This window comes from Lytechinus variegatus, chromosome 13, assembly GCF_018143015.1.
Source record: "Lytechinus variegatus isolate NC3 chromosome 13, Lvar_3.0, whole genome shotgun sequence".
In the NCBI taxonomy this organism is placed as follows: Eukaryota; Metazoa; Echinodermata; class Echinoidea; order Temnopleuroida; family Toxopneustidae; genus Lytechinus; species Lytechinus variegatus.
This window is the reverse complement of record NC_054752.1, coordinates 34307454-34331292: the sequence shown is the minus strand read 5'-3', so window position 1 is coordinate 34331292 and position 23839 is coordinate 34307454. Positions and strand designations below refer to the sequence as shown.

Sequence of the window (23839 nt, the reverse complement as noted above, 5' to 3'; positions counted from 1 at the left end):
ATGGACATCACTGTAAGATCAGGATGAAAGTCACTGTCCCAGTGAGGACGCTCTACCTGACTTTGGTCTGATTCATGTCTGCATACAGTGAAGGTCACAACAAGGTCGTGTGCAGTATTTCCCAAACCATCCTCCTCCTGAAGTACGGCATGTCATGCTATGAAGAAAAAAAAATCAAATTATAATTTTAGAAAAAAAATGATGGAATATCAAAGTGGGCATGAAAAATACCTGAAAGTGGTTCTTTTTGTGATAACCAATGAACTATTTGGTAGATTAACTACAAAAATGCAGAGCTGCCAACCAGAAAAGTAACATTTCAGTATTTTTTAAGCTGAAAATCAGTATTTTCAAAGAATACCATATAGGACCAAATGTAAAGCTGACTTTAAGAAATCAGTATTTTACATGAAACTATCAGTATTCTTCTCATCTTTCAGTACTAAATACTGAAAATCAGTACTACTTGGCAGCTCTGAAAATTGCCCACCTGTGCATATAGAAACAACAATTCTTTTGTGATTGGAAGTTTTGAATATAACATTCCACAATAATTGTTATTCTCCTCAGAATCGCAATCACCATTACAATCAGAAATAAACATCTATCTCCCTTGACACCTCCATCATTGACAACAGTTTACAATAAAAACAAAATTCTTATCAAACTCTTTATAAACATAAGAAATATGCTACACACTCTTGATATCAATGAAAGCTAAATAAACACTTCCAACTCAAAACTTGAAATCCCAAAATGAGCATGGGACCAAACCTATTTTATCACTAATAAGTGGAATGCCTCTGGCCGTCTCACCTGCATCATGCGATTCAACATAGCAGCATTGCTGACTTTGAAAACTACTATAACTCGCACAAGATGTTCAGTGATACTTGGTTACTCTTATTTCCACGTTTTATGAACTAGACCAATACACTTACAGAGATAGGATGGTAATTCAACAAATACATTGTACCCCCAATGTGGCCAAAATTCATTGACCTCACATGACCTTTGACCTTGATCATGTGACCTGAAACTTGCACAGGATATTCAGTGATACTTGATTACTCTTATGTCAAAGTTTCAAAAGTCAGATCAATAAACTTGCAAAGTTATGATGGTAATTCAACAGATACCCCCATTATGGCCAAAGTTCATTGACCTTTGACCTTGGTCATGTGACCTAAAATGCGCACAGGATGATCAGTGATACTTGATTACTCTTATGTCCAAGTTTTATGAACTAGACCAACATACTTTCAAAGTTATGATGGTAATTCAACAAATACCCCCAAATTGGCCAAAGTTCATTGACCCTAAATGACCTTTGACCTTGGTCATGTGACATGAAACTCATGCAGGATGTTTAGTGATACATGATTGACCTTATGTCCAAGTTTAATGAACTAGGTCCATATATTTTCTAAGTTATGATGACATTTCAAAAACTTAACCTCAGGTTAAGATTTTGATGTTGATTCCTTCAACATGGTTCATTGACCCTAAATGACCTTTGATCTTGGTTATGTGACATGAAACTCTAATAGGATGTTCAATAATACTTGATTAACCTTATGGCCAAGTTTCATGAACTAGGTCCATATACTTTCCAAGTTATGATGTCATTTCAAAAACTTAACCTCAGGTTAAGATTTGATGTTGACGCCACCGCCGTCGGAAAAGCAGCGCCTATAGTCTCACTCTGCTATGCAGGTGAGACAAAAACTATTTTATTACAGCTGGACAATTTTTTGGTAGCATCCAATTTGCAAGACATGATCCTCATAATAACTGTAAAAGATTTGGAAGAAGCATGCACGGCCTGCATTCCATAGAACATAGGGATGGCATAATAACAAAGTCTGAAAATCATCTAGAATGACCCATTTCCTACATGACAAGGGTGTCTTCCATGACTGAAAATATGTTTTAAACGTTTAAATTCAGACTTTAGTATAAAAAGTGGCATCCCTAAGAACACAGAGCCCTTGGAAGATTGACTAAGAAATCAATACCACAGAGATAATTAAAAGTTCAAGAAAGATCTTTTGAGGTTTTTCAACTCTCTTGCTCTCTGTGGAATAGGGTTTCAAATCGATAAGAAAATAAGTTACCTGTGTGAATGTGATAGGAGCATCCCTGGAGATATATTCAGCGTATTTACAAGCAAACATACCGCAATCTGACCCGTTCAGCTGCTGGGGAATCCCCTTCTCCGAGTAATACGACCAACCATCCAAACTATACTCCTGCTTCTTCTTATCTGCATGCTCAGATACAAGATAATCTCTGGAATAAACAGATTGATACAGTATTGTAATAGTTGAGTCGTTTGAAAGCTGTCTGACGTAGGAGAATTTTGACTTCAATGCCAAATGATTTGCAGAATCTGTTCTAAACAATACATTGACTAGGGCGAATATTCCACTAATGGAATGTCAAACTATGGAAGACAACCTCATATTATACTCTACTTGTTTACAGGGCCATGTCTTACAAATAGTTGCGAAAACTTGCGATTGAACCAACCATTTACACTGTGGAGGTCCATCAACACCCTAATTCTTCCTTCAGGAAATGTAGAAAATATCCCTCTTGAAACATAGAGAAACATACTGATTAGGCCATAACGATGCATGCATGAGTATACATCATATTAAGAAAACAAACTGAAATGCATCCTAGATGTTGGTGTCGCTGGCTTTGCATAGTTGTGATTGATGGTATCAACTGCAACTCTCCGTGAGAACAGGGCCCCATCTTACAAAGAGTTGCGATTGATCCAATCAATCACAACTATGGAAAGCCAGCAACGTCAATATCTAAATGCATTTTTTTTCTAAATTTTTCAATTTATGAGGTATATTCATACATAAACAGTTGTTTTTTTACAATTGAGAATGCTTCTCTTTATTTCCAGAGGATATTGTGCAAATTTCCAAAAGAAAAAAATATGACACTGATGGATTTCCATAGTTACAATTAATTGGATCAATCGTAACTCTTTGAAAGACGGGGCCCTAGGTCTCTATTATGGGTGAACCTGACAAAACTCTCTTTTAAGTCTATCAGGGGAGCGTTTCATGAAAGGACTTGTTGGACATTTAATCCAAAAAGTCCCCTTTTATCCAACAGTTATCATAGTAACAGTGCTTCTCCGCGTATCAGAGTCCAAGAAAATTGTCAGATCTGACAACTAGTCGGACTAAAATGTCGATGAAATGCTTCCCCGGGTCCCGTAACACAAAGGTTTTTACGATTGATTGTGTAATGTAGTCAATGGAATCAATCGTAGAAAAATGTTCTAAGATCATTGCTATTAAAGCTTTGTGTTACGGGCCCCAGAAGTTATCAAGAATAAATATTTTGAACTAGAAGAGGAGTTCTTCCTTTCACTCTGTTCTGATCACATATCATGTATGCATACATGTAATACAATCTATGATCTAATATAATCTATGTGTAGCTTATATGAAATTCATTAACCATTAACCTATTGGCTGTTGGAATCAAAAGGACACTGTAGAAGGTCACTGGGTATTTTCAGAATCTTGGAATGAATGGGTTAAAAACTCACCTGAGTGCATCTAAACACTGTTGATTGTGGCTACCCATGGAGTCATAGAAAACAATGGTTTTATTCCTGAAGTCAATAACCTATAAAGTAGAAATGTGAAGGCGGAAAACATCAATGAAGTGAACAAATTGCTTTAAAATAGTTTGGAAGGACTTGGCAAGAGTGGTATACCAAAAAGATGTGCAGGATATAATTTTCTCCATCTTTTATACATGTGATGTTTAGGCGTGACAAACAAATGATTGCTTAGATATTATAAAAAAGCACCAAATACGAATGGAAGTATCCATGGATTAAAAAAAAAGTTTGTAACAAATATTCAATAAATATAACTGGCCGAACAATGCCAATATTCTTGAAACCATTGTGCTTCTGAAAAGCACTTGTCAAAAGTCTATGAGTGTCTTCCAGAAGGTCTGGAAATGTCCATATTAATAAAGGTGTAATGTTTCCTGTCATGGGAACTATCCCTGCATTGTACCCCAATACTTTGTACATGATGAAATGCAATGATTGGTTATAAAAAGCTGCTTGCAAGATTCCTGCGAGAAAGAAGCAATTCTAACTTCTGACAAGGTGCTTCAGTCACTGCACCTCCATACCAGCCAGGCATTCAAACACAGAGTACACAAGGGAAGTATAGACGTTATGCATTAACATCATCGCACTGGAGGCTGAAGTCATTGCCTTGCGTGCGTTAATGATCTGCAGCTCTTCTCTGACAACCCAGTTTACACATATTCCTATATCCTCTGAGGGAGGGCGCTATTAAAGAGATTATGAAGTTACATGCATAAAATCTATTGAAGTTTAAACTGACCGCTAGACACCAATGCATTCCTAGATGGACAGGTACTAGAAGAAGATCTTTAGTGAAAACGTCTACTCTCTTGGTCCAGCGACGCAGGCTGGCATAACCAGAGTTGATCAGCTTGGGGTAGAAGAATGTGTTGAAAGAATGTACACTTGGGTAGTCCTGGAAGTTGAAAAGAGAAAACATGAAATAAGTCGTGAGTAATAATAATATATATAGCATTTACAAGTTGCCCATTATCTAGTCGCCTATTCAATGACACACCATAAATTACCCGATCTTTAGTTAGAGCTGCCTTCCAGCACTTGGTGCATTCAAGGAATTAATTTTGCCAGATACCCGTTTACCTGATCTGGGTTGAGCATAATTCCATACCATACCAGGCCAGCCACATAATAGTTAATGAAGTTAACAGTGCATGTTCAAGTAATTGATTAGGATAATAGGTAAGGAATGGCCTCATATTAGATTCAGTGAAGATTTGTAAAATAGTCTCATTATCTTGGAAAATTACATGCTGCTTGTTTCATAAAGACTTACTACAAGTATAGTAGCATTGTTATTCTGACAATTACCATGGTAACAGGGCTCAACAGCAAATCATAATTGAGGTTGCCATGGGCTTTAAAATGATGGCAAAGTTACCATAGTTACAAGTCAAAAGTCTCTATATAAGACAAGTCCCAGAGCTGCCAAAATTATTTTTATAAGCTTTCCCCTCGTAACGAGGTTAGGTACACCACTGCTTCTGAAATATGGCTACATTCAAATTGCTTCAAGAAACATTTCACCATTTCACTTTCAAAAACAATAATTGCTTGTACACTTCATTCCTCTATTTACTACTAAACACTATGATTGTATTAATTTTCTTTATATATTGAATTCACAAACTACAACACCCACCTCTCCTTTACTCCTTGACATCAGCATTTCAAAATAAAAGTTCATGATCTGTATAAATACAAAAGAACATAGATCAAACAGAATTATAACATGTAAAAGGAAAAAAAAATATTTTGATGTATGGGAAGCAATATCAAGAACATACAATGTATGAAGAGTGAGCACACAAAATCTCCATCACTGCCAAAGAAACTTACAATCACTAAATATATGCATGGTAGGCAGAATTCACTTTAGAAAACTTAGCTTTGTAGGCGAAATGTTTTTAAAAGAATTTTGTCCTTAGAAATTTCATCACATAAAATGATCTTATCCAGTGAACACCTCTTCACATTCATTTGCTCATCTTATGCACTTATCAACTGAGTTTTTTAAGGTGATTTTTGTGGGTAGGGGAGGGGTGACCTAATACTTATTCTTCATTTTGGGAATGGTAGTCACAGATCTCAAGAAAATTATACCTCATCATTGAGCCAGTTTAGACCAGCAAGGGTCTGCATGTCTCTCCTTGTAATGGTCAGTCGGAATGCACTAGATAATCCCTCACTTGATGGATTAGGATTAAGAGCTCCGCTAATCTCAGCTTCCATCTCATCAGTCAGCTCCGGTAGTTCCTCCTCGTCCTCCTCTTCCATCCCATCATCCTGCTCCTCATCGTCGACCTCTTCGACCTCCTCATCCACCAAGGTGATTGCGTCCTCCGGTTCCTTTTCTTCTGGTCGGTAGATGATGTCTTCCACAGCACCGGGCAATCCAGAGGCTCTCTTTATTCTTTGATTTATCTACAAAAAGCACAGATCCATATTAAAAACCATGGTGATAATCACGGTTCAATATAATTAATAACGAAATTCCTATAGGCTATCTTCCTTACAAAGAATAACGGCGTGTTTCTACAGAAAGTCGTTTAAAATGGTTTATTTTTTTTGGAAACAAAAAAACTGCATCGCCCTTACTCCAACCTCTTTCTACATGGGGAATATTCGGATTAACTCACATTCAGTGCCGCGAAACACGGCAATAACTGACTCCCAGAGGCGTTTATGAGAAACCTTATTTTGAGGGATGAGGTTTATCAATAAACTGCATCGCGTCTGTTTCTACAGGGAGGTTTTCCATAATTCTGGATACTTACGTGAGTAATACCATTTAACAATTCTCTGTAGAAACATGCCATAGGAGACATTAATACAAGCCTTTCCAGCTTATGAGCTTGCATGTGATCATAATCTCTGATTTTGAGGTATATTTAATATTCAATAATGCTTTTTATGAGATTGTGGAATATAAGCTTGAATTGGAAAAATCATTTCATTATTGTCCCAATCAGAGCTTATGAAATAAGTAGCTACATACAACCATATGAGCAATCACTGAAATGAAAAAAAATAAACAGAAAATTTTACACTAATGAAAGATGTATCCCTAATACCGAAATACCCAAAGTTGATAACATTTTTACTACCATTAATAATTAACCACTTAGAAAACAACATTTTATTCACTCCTATTAATTTACTAATCATCGGAAGCAGTTTTCAATGCCTTAAGAATTTGACAAAAACTCACCAGTTCCCTTGCTTCAGCTTGTCCCTTTGCTCTCTGTAAAATGAAATGAAATCACAAGATGTAGCTGTGATAAGTGCCTCAGAATAGTTTACTAGATAGATGGCGCATAATAAATGCTGTGTTTATTATAAGGAGGAATACGGGAATGGAACAAAAATTAACCAGGGAGTGTTTGACAAAGATTTAAGTATGACTTAAGGGTGTTGCAAGAAAATATTTGCAATCAATCGCACATATTCTGTTGCAGTTATACAATGATTAGGTCAATTTTATCTGTAGCGAATCAGATTACAGTTCTTGTTTCAAGATGCAGTTCAGAAATCAATCACAATTTGCTATGACGTTTTCAAATATGTTTAAAGGAACAAGTTAACGTGATAGACAGGTAATTAAAAACAAAAACAAAGAAGAGATGAAATATGTACATGGATGCCTACCTATCAACCTAAAAAATTCTGAAACAACAAAAATCATAAGAAATACTTTTGGAACTTTATAGTTTAATTCAATTTTTACTGATGATAATAGAACACATATTGTATGTGATGAAATTAAGATAGTGTTTCTGGTCACTTTATATTTCACTTTTGTAAGCACTAAATAATGATTTCGGACGTGATTTTTTTGGGGGGTACTGTTTTTGTAATATATCACAGACACAGGTGACAAGTGGGACCTTGGGGCTCAGATTTTTTCAAAGTCAAATCAAAGTTAGTCAATGCCTTTAAAGGAGAATGAAACCATTGGAACAAGATAGCTTGTGTGAAAACAGAAAAATCAAAGAAACAGATCAACAAAAGTTTGAGAAAAATCGGACAAATAATGAGAAAGTTATGAGCATTTGAATATTGCGATCACTAATGCTATGGAGATAGCAAATTGGCAATGCGACAAAGATGTGTGATGTCACTCGTGAACAACTCTCCCCATTACTTTAGTATATATTTCACTTGAATCGCCTCTTTTCTCACATCTATCCATAGATCATGTGTTCTGTCTACATGAGGGCATGTAATACATATTTTTTAATAATACATCATGGATAAAGAGTTTGTATCATCATAAGAAAAAGCAAAAAGAGACATTTTGAGGGTATTTTATAGTCCACCAAAGGGAAAGTTGTTCATCAGTGACATCACACATCCTTGTCGCATTGCCAATGGGAGGATCTCCATAGCATTAGTGATTGCAATATTCAAATGCTCATAACTTTCTCATTATTTGTCCGATTTTTCTCAAACTTTCTTCATTCTTATCCTTTGATTTTTCTGTTTCTACACAAGCCTATTTGTTCCAAAGGTTTCATTCCCCTTTAAACATCCATTTCTCAGTTGACTAGATTCTGACTGGTAAGAGCAACCGGAAACACAATTGTCTAACTTGAGTTGTCTCCAAACATTTCACATTCAATAAACTCTATGATCGTGATATCTTACCCTTTCTTCGTAGCTTTGTAGCTTTGTCTTTTCTTCCTCAATCTCTCTTTGTCTAACACGCACACTGGATTCAAAGCGAGCTTTCCTGTATGGTAAGGAGAGTTTGAAACCTTTCTAATGCATTTCAATTTACATACTGCATTCTATGAACAGGACAGACTATGGCATGTATTCTGAAATCAGGTTTTACGTAGACCACGGTCTAACTCTGTCCTAAAATTGTGGGGAGCGAAAAACTCATAAATTATGTTTACATTGTATATTTTGTTTTGTTTCCATTTGCTTTTATAATGAAGAAAACTACTTCAGTTATCATTCCAAGCAGTTATGAATGATTTGAGTGTCATGTGAGAATAAATGCAGAATTGACATCGGCAACTCATTGAAGCCTAAATAATCGGCATTATAAAGAAAAAGATGGTTCGTTGATGAGACCAGAAATTCTAACAAGAGATTCATGAAAGACACATTGTTTGTTAATTTTAGAGACACTTCACGCGATTTTCCTTTTATCATTTTCTCCTCCATAATTTCATTCACAGAATGTCCCAAATATGATAACACAACAAACAATAATGAAAACATTCACAATATCAACACAATAATTTATCAAGCGCCTTTTCAAAAGTTGCAAAGCGCTAGTACATCACAACATATTTTTTTTTAGACAAAATAGTTCCCAAAAGAAACTCATGAACAGCAATGGTAGTAATTATTACAATTATAATAATTTCATAGAAAAATTAACAAAAATCATTGGGTTATTGAAACTAGTCAAAATTAGTTTTCAAAGGGGCGACTGCATGCAACCACGTAGTTTTGATATTGTTCCTATTTTTAATGAAATTCATTTCTTGTTTATTCTATACATTATATTTTCATTTTCATTACTTGGTTTTGTTCTTTAATTATATTTTATGAATTGCAATTTTATGATTATTAATTCAACACTGGGACCCTCCCCCTTTCATCCCCGGTAATGTTACCATGTCATAGTCATATTGTTTGCAAACTGGCCGATAAAATTTCCTTTTATTTTTATTTGAAAAGTTGTTCCCTCATAATAAAAGCACCATAACGTCTCAACAGCGGACAGTCTATCTAGTCAGGCACACGAATTGTCTTCGACTTCGCCACAGCGTAGAATTGCGGCACAAAACTAGATGTTTCGGTCTTTTATTTACTAGAATTCGATCAAATATCGGAGATGTCATATAAAGGCATTGTCAATTTAAATTTTGGAATTATGCAGTTGATTTCGATGTCGCCATAGAGTAACGTCCCAAAAGACCAGCGTACCGAAGATTGCGATTGCAGCTGAGCTAGGAAGCGCGAACTAGTATTGCTTCATTCACCCCCGAGTTTCTTCTATGTTCGACTTTTAAATACTGCACAGAAACGCCGTAAATTATCCTTATAATTTTTATATACATGTCCACTCGGGAAGAGTAACATCTCAACATGTTTAGATATCAGGCGATATTGTGAAATTGACATGGCAGCTAATATTCACCGAATATGTTTACCCCTTTACGCATGAAAAATCATACCAAGCGACTACTCTATTTCGGCCCAAGCAACGGGCCAGGATGGTTGATCAGACCGAAAAATCCGTATATCTACGTGCACACCGAACACGAACCTCATTTGGTGCGAAGTGCACGCTAGAGCTCTGTGTGTGTGTGTCGTGTGTACTGTATGCGACATTGCACTATTCAGACCATTCTCGTGCTACGCTCCGGCGGGCGAGGCTTTAGCCAATAGCGATCGAGATTATAATTGCGGTGTTCCCCAGCGTGTACGGATTATGCAAATTAGCCTTAAAGCAGAATATAACGGTACTTCCTACTAATCTCTTGGAACACCTTTGCACGCTCTCATTATGGAACAATAGCTATGCACGCGTTGGAACGCATTTGGGCTTTTGGCGCTCCGCCTAAATAAATTGAACATGTACTAATTTGTGCCCAATTGGCTATCCCTAGTTAAATCATATCTTTAAACCAGGGTTTAATTTAAACCTGACTTCAGAATACTTGTCTCTGTTTAATGAAACTTGAAGTTGAAATATGGAAACAAAAATGGGAACACAATATAAAATGTAATTTTTTATGCTAACATTCATTTTTTGTGTAATTATTTCAGATTTCCACTAATACAAACTTAAAATATGGCAATATCTATCTTCATTTACTTTCTTGAAGCAATAAAAACTTAAATGTGAATGTTAGGACATATTTTCCATTCTGATAAAATCTTATGTAGAGGTAACATAACTCAAATGATTGAAGGCAAATCGTGTGTACCTTTCCAAACATTTTCAGAATCTTTGACTTATCGTATTCACAAGATCTGATTTTGCTCTTAAATCCTATGCAGTGAGATGCCTTATGACCGTTAACCAATGAACATGAATATCACATATATCTGTGTTAAAACCTCATTTTTCACAATAAAAATAGTTTTAAGACAGAGTTCAGGAAAATACATATGAGGCAACCAACTTTTGCCTAGGGAGAGTTCTCTTCAAGAATTTTGCAATACAGGGTTCTAACAGTCTATCAACAAGACAGAAAAAAAATATGTACATGTAGCAGTTCATTGTTACTTGATATGACCATGGTAAACTTACAGATCATGTACCCAATCTTCAGACAGGTAGGGTGTTGACATCAAACTCTTCTGAAAGGCATTTAATCCAGGCTTGGTGGTTGCTATGATGGTAGGTGGTGGGCTGGTCTCATTAAAGTCTGATGGCATGGGAAAATTGAGATAAAAAAATGATAAAATAACAGTTGAAGATAAAATCAAAGTATTGGAAGTCTTATGCTGTTGTGTTTGATCTCCAAAATAAAAAAAAATCACAACACTCCCATTCTGTACTTTCTCACGTACGGCTCACCTGGTTTAAAGCAGCACAATGTAAATATCTAGCTGAAGGAAATTAACACATTGATTTGATCTGAACCAACAATCTGAAAAATACTTCATGTACTAGTAACCATACCCGGTAAGATAACCTTCAGGAGTTTTCGTTTTGGCTGTCAAATGCTTCTGCAATGGTCAAATTGACAACTGACAAAGAACCACCTGTACATATGTCACCTTGAGTTTTGTCTGTTATCCAGTTATTCTATGACTGTCTTCAGGGCGAATCATCATAGTACAGAAAATTATATTACCTTCATCAAATTGGTCAGGTGGGACCTTATCACAAGGTAAACGCGAGTACGCCCTTATCTTGAAAATCAACAAGGCTTATTCACATCGAGGAAACACTTGTTCCACCTGATGGCACGGAAATAATTTCATTACAACGTGTACAAACATCAATCTGTCATCCATAACAAAACTTTCTTATTGTTAGGCAACCTGACAGAAGTCTGTGCCTGGTCTTTCAGCAGGAATACTGCTGTGAGGATAATGATAATAATAGGCATTTATATAGTGCCATCTATCAAGAAATATTCTATTCCGAGGCACGTTGTTATCATTATCATTACCCCGGCTTTAGCTCGAGCTGCCTTTCAGCGCTCATGAATTCAACGAATTGATCCTGCCGGTAACCCATTCCCGTCACCTGGGTTGAGTGCAGCACAATATGGACAAATTTCTTGCTGTAGGAAATTACGGCATGGCTGGGATTCGAACCCACGACCCTCTGTTTCAAAGTCAGAAGACTTATCCACTGGGCCACAATGCTCAACATTATGCTATGCATCTTTTCACTGCAGCTATTTGCTCTATGTTGACTGTGATTATTTGCAATGAAAAGCTGTTTGCAGGATTCCCGCGGGGAAAGAAGCGGCCCTGACCTTTGAAAAGGTGCACATAATTGGACCAAGACACGTACCGGGTTGAGCAGGAGTAGGAGGAACCGATCTCTCTCCCTCAGTCATCACTGGACTCAGGTTACTGGTAGGAGCATGGAGTCTCTGACGGACAGCCTCCCTCACCTCACGTTGACTGGAGTACTCATGGGGTAGAACACGAAGCCCCACCCTCTCCTGAACACTCCTTTGATTGGTTGGTGCTTCTAGACGGCTGCTGGCTATGCTGGTTTCGGGGACCGCTGCACTCGGTCTATGAGATGATGGAATAGTTGAGTGATAGTTTCGAGGTAACAGTTTTGCAAGTTTTTACCGCCATCTACAACTTCTGCTTTCACTCGTACACAAAACAAGATTCGCTAACAGAGCTTCCAACAGTATTATTCACTTTTCAGGAAAAACTAATAAAATTATTGTGGCATTTTATTTTCAATGAGACCCAACTTGTAATTGGTAATGCTGAGATCATTTTCCATCAGGTTTCAGTAAATTGAAATATCTTATGGCTGAACTCTGTATTTGATTTGACCATCAATAATCAAGTTACCTGAAACAAAATTCATTCAATTACCAATAATTGTTAGTTTTATGAAACAGCGACATAAGAGGTGATTTTCCTCAATTAAATACAATTTTCTATTTTAAAAAAATCTGCCAAAATTCCATATATTTGGTTGCAAATGATTACATCATAATTGTTATGGTTGACAGCTCTGCTAACAGTTTGGTATGCTTGGCTTACCTTGACACAGAAGGTTCAGGTTTGCTCTCATCTACAGTGGCCTCAGCAGAGGGAGAGGGTCCTAAACATCCCATACCATGCCCCATGGTAAACTGCTCTAATAACTGCTTGTATTGCTGTCTTTCCTTCAACCTTACACACTGTCAAAGAGATAATAATAGGCATTTATATAGCGCCATCTATCTAGAAATATTCCATTCCGAGGCGCGTTGTTATTATTATTACCCCGGCTTTAGCTCGAGCTGCCTCTCAGCGCTCATGCATTTAAGGAATTAATCCTGCCAGGTACCCATTCACCTCACCTGGGTCGAGTGCAGCACAATGTGGATAAATTTCTTGCTGTAGGAAATTACGCCATGGCTGGGATTCGAACCCACGACCAAATTATCAAAATATTTCTTCAGTATAAGCCTTTCCATCCCTATCATGACTTTTTGAAAGACCAAAAATGTTTCCTTTTTATCAACTATTCCTTATTTTCTAATGATTCATTTCATATGCATGTAACGTCTTCCAGAAAAATATGTATTTTTAAATGTTTTTAAAAAGATGACAATGAGCTGGAAATTGAATCAGCCGAGGCCGTCTTGATGATGATGATAATGATCATCATGATGGGTTCTTGTATAGCGCCGGTATCTGCCTCAGCTGGGCGCTCATGGCGCTTGCTCAAAAATAGGAAATATCTCACAAATTTCTTTTAACTTGTTGATGATATAAGATCGACACATGGATATTTAAAAAAAATGGGATGTCTGCCATCAGCACAGAAGATTTACATGTAATATTTGACAGAAAATGAAAGTCAGCCCCCCTCCTCCCAATTCCTGCCCAAATCACCCAGCTCAGTCCATAAGCAAGTACAAGCTATGAGAAGCAAATAATTAAAGGACAAGTCCACCTGAACAAAAAGATGATTTGAAAATAGGGAGAAAACCCCAACAAGCAAAACACTGAAAATTTCATCAAAATCGGATGTAAAATAAGAAAGTTATGACATTTCGCTTAATTTCACAAAGCAGTTATAAGCACATCCTGGTCAGTATGCAAATTGGCAGACTGATGACGTCACCCACTCACTATTTCTTTTGTATTTTATTATATGAAATATTCTAATTTTATCCTCCTTGTCAAGTGTCTTATTTCTCCCTGAACATGTTGAATTACCATTATCTTAACAGGTTATGGTTAATGAAGTTGGTCCTTATTGTCAAATCTGTAAAAATTGAAATATTGTATTATTCAAACAATAAAAAAACAAAAGAAATAGTGAGTGAAGGACATCATCGACTCTCTCATTTGTATATCGCTGAGTTGTGCATTTTACTATTTTGTGAAAAATAAGTGAAACTTAAAAATGTCATAATATTCTCATTTTACATCCGATTTCGATGAAATTTGCAGTGTTATGTTGTTTGATTTTTCTCTATCAATTCAAATCAACAACTTTCTGGGGTGGACTTGACCTTTAATGAATACACAGCTTAAGTGATAATTTATAAAATAATTTCATTTAATAGCCTTTATTCCAACAACTTGTACTGCACAAGTCTATGTGTGTTCATAAATAATAATAGATGAGACATGCATATAACAGATAAAATCTATTCAAAGGAAATCAGAAGAAATCAGAAGCATTTAGCTCCCACTCAAGGCTATCTCCCATGGATTTAATATGCAACATAAAAAAATTACCACAAAGAACTTCTTAAAACGAAATTGAGATAATCGTACCTCGTTTACTGTTTGGCTTTTTGTTGGTATGTGTTGGGAGCGCCCCCTAGAGGCGTAAGAGACAACAACTCTTCTCTTTGGATGTGGGAATAGTTTATCTCTGACAGGGGTGTAGCCATCATGCTTGGAGACACCAGTGGCTCCCATTGATGAATTCACAGGGAGAGATACAGAGCTGTGTATACAGAAAGAATGAGACGCACATCACATACCGGTATACAAAAATTGTATCAAATAAGATAAATTTACCATGAAGTCATTTAGTATTTATTGCAATGCTGAGAAATTTGGATCACCTAAAAGTATAAAACATGTGCTCATTATAAAAATCATTCAAATAATCATAAACATTCACTGGAATTCAGTTGGCCAGATTCTATTCTTTGGTGTCTATTTCACAAAAACTACATAATAACAACAAGGAATAATATTGTAATTATAGATCCCACACATCAAGTCTGTTGGTCATAAGCAGTAGATTCAAGATGGTCCATGGAAACTAGAATAACATGCAGACTTTAGATATGATGTGCCATATATCTTATACCAACGCAACCTTTCCCACCAAAATAAATCTTCACAAAAACCTTATAAACCAACCCGTAATAAATGCAACCACAAACCTTTTATTGGCGAGTTGTTCTTTTGGTCCCATTCTTGTTCCTGCCGCCCTCTGAGTGCTTTCTCTCTCTAGCTGCCGTTCATTGTTATGAGAAGAAGATTGCTTGGTCTGCTGATGACCTGGGTTAGATGTTGTCTTATGGTGAGGTCTTCCATCTATGAGGATAGAAGAAGCAGGTACAATCAACAGGGTGCCACATAACATTTGAGAAGCACTTGCCTGGTCGGGCAAGTAAATTTTTAAATAGTTGGAACATACTTGCATAAAAATCTATTTCACTTGCCCGAAAAAATCCTTGAAAAAAAAGAGTTTTACCTCTTGAAAAGAAAGTTTTGCGGTTTTATGAACCATTGACCTTTTTCTCTCTTTTGACATAAACTGATCTACCTTGTTATTGCATTTCTTTTTCCAAAGTGATTTTATCTTGCCTACCATGACCAAAATCAGGGTCAATATCATATCGACCCTAATTTTGTTCATTCTACTGTGAGAATTTTGCTTGCCCAACTCGGGTAAGTAGTTTTGGTCTTTACTTCAAAACACTTGCCCGACTCTTGCTTTTACTTGCCCAGGGCAATCGTGCAAGTGCTTATGTAGCACATTTATTTTGTCTACAAAACAGATATATATTTCAAATTAAACAGAAAAAGTACTAAAATCTGTAATCTGTAAAGTACACATACAATATGAAAAGTGCAACCAGTGTTTGTATACTTGTCATATTTTGCATTAATGCATAATTCTGCAATATTCAACTTTAACAAACACATGATTTTGTTGTCTTAAATAACATCAACAGGGATGCTGTTTGTTGTATTACCTGGTTGTTTGAAGTTTACTTTGGGAGGTTGATTTGTGGTTTTACTTCTCACTGATGGACCCGGTGTATCACTCATGACCTGTAACCAAGAAAACAACAGGATATGTTGTTGTTGCGCTTTTTAAAAATAACAATTGCAGCACTTCATAACTACAAGGAAAAGGTGAGATCTTCCGATCCGATAGATTGGAATTCTTTGAGAAATTTAATTACATTTCTTTGCCATTATCTTAATAAACTGTGCATTAACAAGCATCCATGTAGCCAAAATTGCATTCAAGGGAGTATTTTTTTCCTACTTCTTAACTCCTAACACAGATTCCTTTTCTCTCCAACACATTAGCCATGTCGTTTATTTAGGTTTGATGCAGTAAATAGAATTCACCAAATTACTGTTACAAAAGTAAGGAACACAATTGTAATGTTGGAATAAATTACAGAAGGAGAGGTACATTTGTGTACAAACCTGTGACCGATGATTATTTCTGTCTGATGCTCCTGGAATTGGTGAAGGATAGTTGTTCTGTACCAGGTTATCCAACGGACGGAAGAAGTAGGTTTCTCCAAAAGTAGAAGCCTTCCGATGAATCCAATTGGCTACTTTCACAAGGGGAGTGGTTGCTCGGGACCGATTTAAGTCATCTAATTCATCAACAAACAATAACGCTTATACATGTAAAACTACTTTTGAATTTGAAATCTGAAATTGTTGAACTCATCACATGCACACCGAAAGAATCGTTTATTTCACGTATAGTCTAGTCATCAAAATTGAGTATTTCTTAGAGCTCAAATCTATCAAATCTTTGAAAAAAACTCCCTGATTTTTCCCTCATTTGAGACATTTTCCCTGATTTGAGGTATATTTTAAATCAAATTCCGTGAATTTCTCTCACTGGAAAGAAGTAAAATAACTTTCCCTGATGGGCTGGGAACACTGTAAATACCAATCAGCCACTCAAAATGATGTTCTTTACATTTCAACTAGTGGGCATTTCATAAAGCTGTTTGAAAGAAATGCATGAATGACTTTATGCGCAACTGGGCCCTGTCTTACACAGAGTAAATTGATCCAATCAAACTCTATGGAAATCCATCAGAGTCATAATTTTTTTCTACAGGAAATTTGTGAAATCTCCTTTGTAAACAAACAAGAACACACCAAATTGTCAAGAAATCAATTAATTATGGATATATGTATTCATATCTAGAACAAATTTTGAAAAACATGCATTTTATATGTTGACTATGCTGGCTTTCAATAGTTGCGATTGATTGGATCAAATGCAGCTCTTTGTAAGACAGGCCCCTTTCTTCTGCTGCATGAGATACCCCTGTGTAGCAGACTTAACACCTAAGAACGTGTCCAGTCGTGCGTAAGTCGTACATTTTTTAATGTATGTAACTTTACTAACAGGAAAGGAAAACACCACCCAAAAATTAATATGTTCGTCTATCAAAAAGGATTATTCTTACCAGAGTGATTGGAAGTTCTAGCCCTCTTTGGCTGAGGAGTCTCCAGGATATCTTCACTCACATTATCGAGGCTGCAAAGATAGACAAAGAAAAGTTTCTCAAATGTGTAAAGGGTAGTCCACATGTATATTACTGTACAGGCATAAGACACAGCAATTTGAAGGGGAAAAAAAAAGAGTTCTAAAAGTTCACAGCCTGGCAAAGGAAGAGAGTTCAACCTCCAATGGTAGACATACAACTGATTATACTGATAACTTACCTATATTGCCATATTTTGGTATTTAACATTCCACTCCTGGTAAAAGGATAAGCGTTTTTTCAAACAAAAAATTGAAATAGTGAAACTTTACACTTTTATTCTTCTTCTTCTTTCCTTGGTTGGCAACCAGTCAGGATTGACTATTTCTGCCACAGCTTTTGTTCATTTTCAGTAGCTTATTATACAATTTTTTCCATTCCTTTTTCCTTCTCTCTCTTTTAATTCTTTTTTTTTCTTCCTTTTCTTCCTGATTCGAAAAAGACTAGACTTCATTCCAGGCTCTTCCCTATCTCTCTCTCTCTCCTTTCCTATGCCTACATGTATGTGGCTCAGTTGTACATGTGGAGTGTCTGCCTCGTGAACAGGAGGTCGTGGATTCGATCCTCGGCCAAGTCATGTGGCGATGTGGGACATTCTGCATAATAATAATACTTAGTAGTAAAATTTATAGAACGCAGAAACTTCATGTATTCCATAAAGTATATACCGTATTCTACTGCACTTTATGGATTTGGCGGTGAATAAATACATGTGGCGTGCTGCAAATCGGCTTTTTTTAGACAAATACTAAAATTCAATACGTGATTATAATAACTATTATCATAATAATTATTTATAATCACATCAAAGTTTAGTATTAATTCAACATCAATTTTCAGATATAAATTGTTTTTCAAAATGGCATTTTGTAACATCACTAATCCAAGGTGCGTCATAACGAAGCGGTTCAAGGGTCAGACCCATTGCAATTGCTTTGTTGACAAATGGATAGAGGGATCTACATGAGATCGGTCTGGTAAGAAACCTTAAAATATTCATCTTTTTATTAACCAATTTACACATTACTTTTTAGGCATTTGAAGGTTCAAAATTCCTTAACATTCACACTTATAAACCAAATGTCAATATGGATTTCCTAGGGAACATCTGAGTGTGAAGGTCTCGCTTATGCATATGGCAGGCGGTTCAAGGCTCCATGATGAAGAAGTATATGTCAAAATATTAAAAAATATCATCATGGAGTCCTCAACTCAAGGCTAGATTTGAACATTCAATGGACAAGGTTATGGATTTGAAGTATGTTTCGCTTAGTTTAACTTAGACCAAAAGCTTCGGTCTCTGTTTTGTTGGTTGTTCAGCTGAACTCCATTGGCTTCACTCACCAAATACAGAGACCGAAGTTCTAGCGCGATCTGTACAGGGGACTCAATGTCCATATGTTTATGTACTTAAGATCGGATAAAACGGGGAAGTGAATTTGCGCGACAGCCGGGGTAAGTCACTGTTTTTGTTCCTTTTAACTTCATTTTTCTGTTTTTTGGGCAATTAATGCCAAGAGGCAATATACATTTGTATTTTAGTCACGTTAATTTTCCAATTTTTTATTCATTAAAGACAAAAATTGAAGAGCCCCGACGGGGGGATTTTGCATTGCAAGTCCCCTAATGGTGGCTGCACGATAGCGAGCCGTCTGTGTACGAGAAATTTTTTTAAAAATGTTAAAAAACTCCTTGAAACAGACGACTGCCAGCTGTCTAAGTTTTACTAAGCCTAAGGTTTCTTTGTTCTTGATTTCAATGGTTGGGGATGTGAGGGAGTTCCAGTCTGGGATGGTTCTTAAAATGAACAAATACTTCTAACATAACACTAACAGCTTTTGTTGGTGGAGATGGGAATAAAGTTATAAATGAAAATTGAAGATTTCGGAAGGGGTCTTTTTTTGGACCGGGCTCAGGACTTTTCACACTGGAATGGCGACGCGACCCGCAAGGGTCTCGCGCAAGGTCATATTGCTATGGGTGCACAACTATCTTTTCAGCACACTGTTACAGCAGCTCCCAGTCAAGCCTCTGCTTCATGTGTAGAACTTAGAAAAGTAGTCCCAAACATGCCAAACTTTAAACTTAAACTTTAAAATTTTAAGCCAATAAAAAGACCCACCCATGGGTTCATATCGTCTCGCGAGCGAAGGATTATCAGTCATACGCACGCGACACACAACTACACTTCCAAAATACAGTGGGCTTTTGCCCACATAAAATATTATGTATAAATAAATATTCCACATCCTGCTATGACACTTACCAAATCATTTAGATCCTTCCGTGACTTCTCCTTGAAGTTTCTTTCTAAAAATATGTATATTTTCTTGATCTTTAGTGAAGATTTTACGGAGATAGAAATCAGTCAGCGTTGATATCAATTTTCTCCTGAAGAGGGCGCGCGATTTATATTCATATCAAAGACACGACAAGGGAAAGAATAGGCACCTACACTATTTTACACGCATATCGACGCAAGGCATTACGCAAAGTCCGTGAAGTGTCCAATCTTTTCATTGTATAGACTTTGGTATACCGTATACGTATTATTGACGTTCGTCAAAGCTTGTACTGCTGGTTTCTTTCCAGGCACATATATTATTTTCATTTTTTTTTATCAGTCATCTTTTTAAATTAATGCAAATTTTTTTTTTTTTTTTTATTCATTTCTAAAAAAAAGGCATTGAGTACAGATATATACATAGAAAAAAAACACATTCAAATATATACATCAGTATTTAAAAAATGTAAACATGCAAAATACTACTAAAATAAATACAATGATATTCATGCATAATTAGGCCTGTGTATACAGTAATAATATGAGAAACGAAAAGGAGGACTTAAAATAAAGCCAAAAGTGGCCTTGTGAGTTAAAGTCTCCTAAGAATAATAAATGCTATTTTGGAGGCTACTTAGTATATACAATAATCAAAGCATGTATGACAACTTAGGTTACAAAAGTAAGTGGATTAAGAAACGGACATACGGTATAAAATATGAAAAAAAAAAAAAAATTATGGCAAATCGTCTAGAATATTGTAACATAGCTGCAAAATTAGGAATATTTAGAATAAAAGTATTGTTTTAATTTTCTTTTAAAGAGGGAAAGAGACTTGCATGTGCGAACAAATTTCGGAATAGAATTCCAGATTGTTGGGAAGCTGAAACGTATAGCTTTTTGTACATAAGATTTTCCTACTTTCCATAAATGAAACAAATTGCATATACGTGTAGTGTGACAATGTACAACATTATTGATACAAAACATTTTACTGATCTTATTTGGTAATAATTTTTTAAAGTAGAAAAACCCCAATATTGCAACTTGATATTGATAAAGGTGGAAAATATTCAAAGTATTAAGTTTACGGAATAAAGGAGTTGAGGGTGAAAGGTAATGACTGTTGGTGCATATACGAACTGCTCTCTTTTGTAATTTAAAGAGTTTATCTAATTTAGATTTACTGCAATTACCCCAAACAGCAATACAATAAAGAATGTGTGATAATATTAATGAATTGTAAATAGAGAGTAATGCAGGTTTAGGAAGAAAACTTCTTAATTTACACATAATTCCAGTACATTTCGATACTTTAGTAGTTAAATAGTTTATGTGAGAATCCCAATTCAAATTTTAATCAACATGAACACCTAAAAAACAAACAACCTTAGACTTAGATAATTGGGTTGAATTAATACTAGGAGTAAGATCATTACATATATTGCTTACATTAGATAATTTGTTATGAAAGTATATAAACGAGGATTTCTCAATGTTTACCACCAGTTAATTGGCTTTAAACCATCGGGATACATGTAGTAATTCAGAATTAATGTTTTCATTTAAATACCTAAAGTCTGGTTGGGTATAAAAAAGTGTAGTATCGTCTGCATACATTATGTAATCAAATTTACTAGATGACATAACAATATCGTTAGCGTAAATGAGAAAAAGCAAGGGACCTAATATCGAACCTTGGGGGACTCCATGTTTAACTAAGCTATAAGAAGATGATTTATTGTTAAAGTGAGTAAATTGATAACGATTATGTAAATAATTTTTAAACCAGATAAATGGAAGCCCACGTACACCATAATATTGTAATTTGGTTAACAAAATATTGTGATCTACTATATCAAATGCCTTGGAAAGGTCAATGAATATTCCTACCCCAAACTAATTAATGTTCAATGCCGATACCACTTTATCCTGAAGGTCTATTATAGCATGACATGTGGAGTGATTACTTCTAAATCCATATTGACTATCATTTAGTATATTATTAAGTATTAGGAATGAGTACAAACGATTATATATACATTTTTCTAATATTTTTGAGAAGCATGGTAATATTGAAATAGGTCTGTAGTTTTTGCAAATATGTGGATCTTCTTTTTTATAAACTGGTACAATTTTAGCAATCTTTAATTTGTCGGGAACATTACCTGATGATATAGACAGATTAAATATGTGATACAAAGGTTTTACAATAGAATATATGATTTTCTTTACAACATTAATATTAATGCCATCAAATCCACAAGAGTTGCCTTTTTTGAGTGATTTGGTGATTTCTATAATCTCTGATTCAGTAATGGGTTTTAAAAACAGTGAGTTATTGAATGAGTTACTTAGATATAAATGAGTGTTATCATCACCAATAATAATCATTAATTATGTTTTTTGAAGGCATTTCATTAATTGGTGCCCATAATTAGTAAATTAATCATGAGGATTGCGCATTCAAAGAATTTAGATACAGTTATAAAATTACCGAGGAGCTGAATCAAGGTTGTGAAATTATTAGCGCCACCAACGGGCTTCCTTGTATTTCCGTGGAAGAGACAAGCGAAGTCACTTTCGAGGCCGAGGTAAGCAAAATGTGCTTTTTTTATCGGATTATTATTTTATTATTATTTTCATATTCAACAAACCATTGCTACTTACCGGCAAGAGCCCCGGTGCGTAGCGAGAAGGAGCTTCGGCAAATATTACTTCAGCAATGAAGCGATGTTTGCCGACTACTTCGAAATCCAGGGTCAAACACGGTCTATTGTACGAGGTTAGTATGTACTAACCTCGTACAAATATTGTGTCAGTTAAAAAGACCAAACAATTTTACAAATAGTTCTGTCTCCTACTTTCAGAATTTTCTAAATAAATGAAACTATTGTGCATCACCAGATAAATAAATTATAAGCCAAATCTTCCTAATTAAAGTAACTTAATGACCTAAAATGGGTTCCTATCAAAAAATAAAAAATACATGTACAAATCACCTAGGCCCCTATTCACTAACGCGTATAACCACACATGGGACCGATGACAAATAAATTAAACCCAAATGTCATGAAATATTAGAAATCTTACCTTTCTGAGGGACGTTTTCTGGACCCCGTACTGGACTGATGTCTCTCAGACCCTATAAAATGGCGAAATACTGCGTTAAGTTTAGAAACCATTGGAAATATCGTATTTTATCTCACAGGAACTTGACTTTCCGTACAAAATGTCGCGGCAAGAAGCTTACAATAGAACCTCGTTCCATCAAATCGAGAATTCGGTTACTGCTAGCTAACAAAAGCATTTTCATTCGCGGTCATCAAATATCAAATTTGTCTGTAATTGTATTTTATATTTATTTTCTTCTTTTTGAAGATATGTTTTTTTTATTATCAAGTGGATAATATTGATAAAATATAACGGGGATCTCACAAACAACCACCGAACACGATTCTATTGGACTAGTACGTGCACTTCGATGTGCATGTCAATGCAACGTCTCGCCGAGGCACATCGGATGCCATATTGGCACTCCAGTGTTCAAAGAGCACCATTCACAGCGGTTTACCCGGCCGCCATCCATTCCCAATACCTCTTTTTCTTATTTTGGGAAAAATACAGTCCGCCAAATGGTGTATCGTCTGCCTATATTTGGCAGGTCTGGTGTGGAGTACATAAGATTATTATCATCATATTATAAGGATTAAAATAATTATTTTCCAGTTATCTAAAATTCCTTCGATAACAAAATAGCATTAAAAAAACAAAAAAACCTTGATACCCTAGCTGACCGTGCTGAAGCCAGTTAGCCTTTGATGAAAGATTATTCCTATCATTGATGTAAAAATATATTCTTATTGTCAAGATGAAATATATAAACTGTAGAGGTATAGCGGTATGGATGGTTAGAGTGTTATTTATTCAGTTTTATTTAAAAACAGG

General features: G+C 35.7%; 1 protein-coding gene across 1 annotated transcript; it reads right to left on the bottom strand.

Annotated features, from left to right (window-relative positions):
* Positions 1-71: 71 nt before the first annotated feature.
* On the bottom strand, positions 72-23168 carry LOC121426293 (sentrin-specific protease 1-like). The gene is made up of 17 exons (XM_041622529.1): positions 22985-23168; positions 17530-17600; positions 16520-16695; positions 16054-16132; positions 15235-15388; positions 14612-14786; positions 12878-13017; positions 12159-12388; positions 10938-11055; positions 8306-8390; positions 6870-6902; positions 5762-6082; positions 5301-5348; positions 4401-4556; positions 3581-3660; positions 2118-2292; positions 72-157 (listed from the first exon to the last, which is right to left on the bottom strand). Exons 1-17 carry the CDS (start codon positions 23074-23076, stop codon positions 95-97), a joined length of 2196 nt encoding a protein of 731 aa, XP_041478463.1. The 5' UTR covers positions 23077-23168; the 3' UTR covers positions 72-94.
* Between the last annotated feature and the right edge of the window lie 671 nt (positions 23169-23839).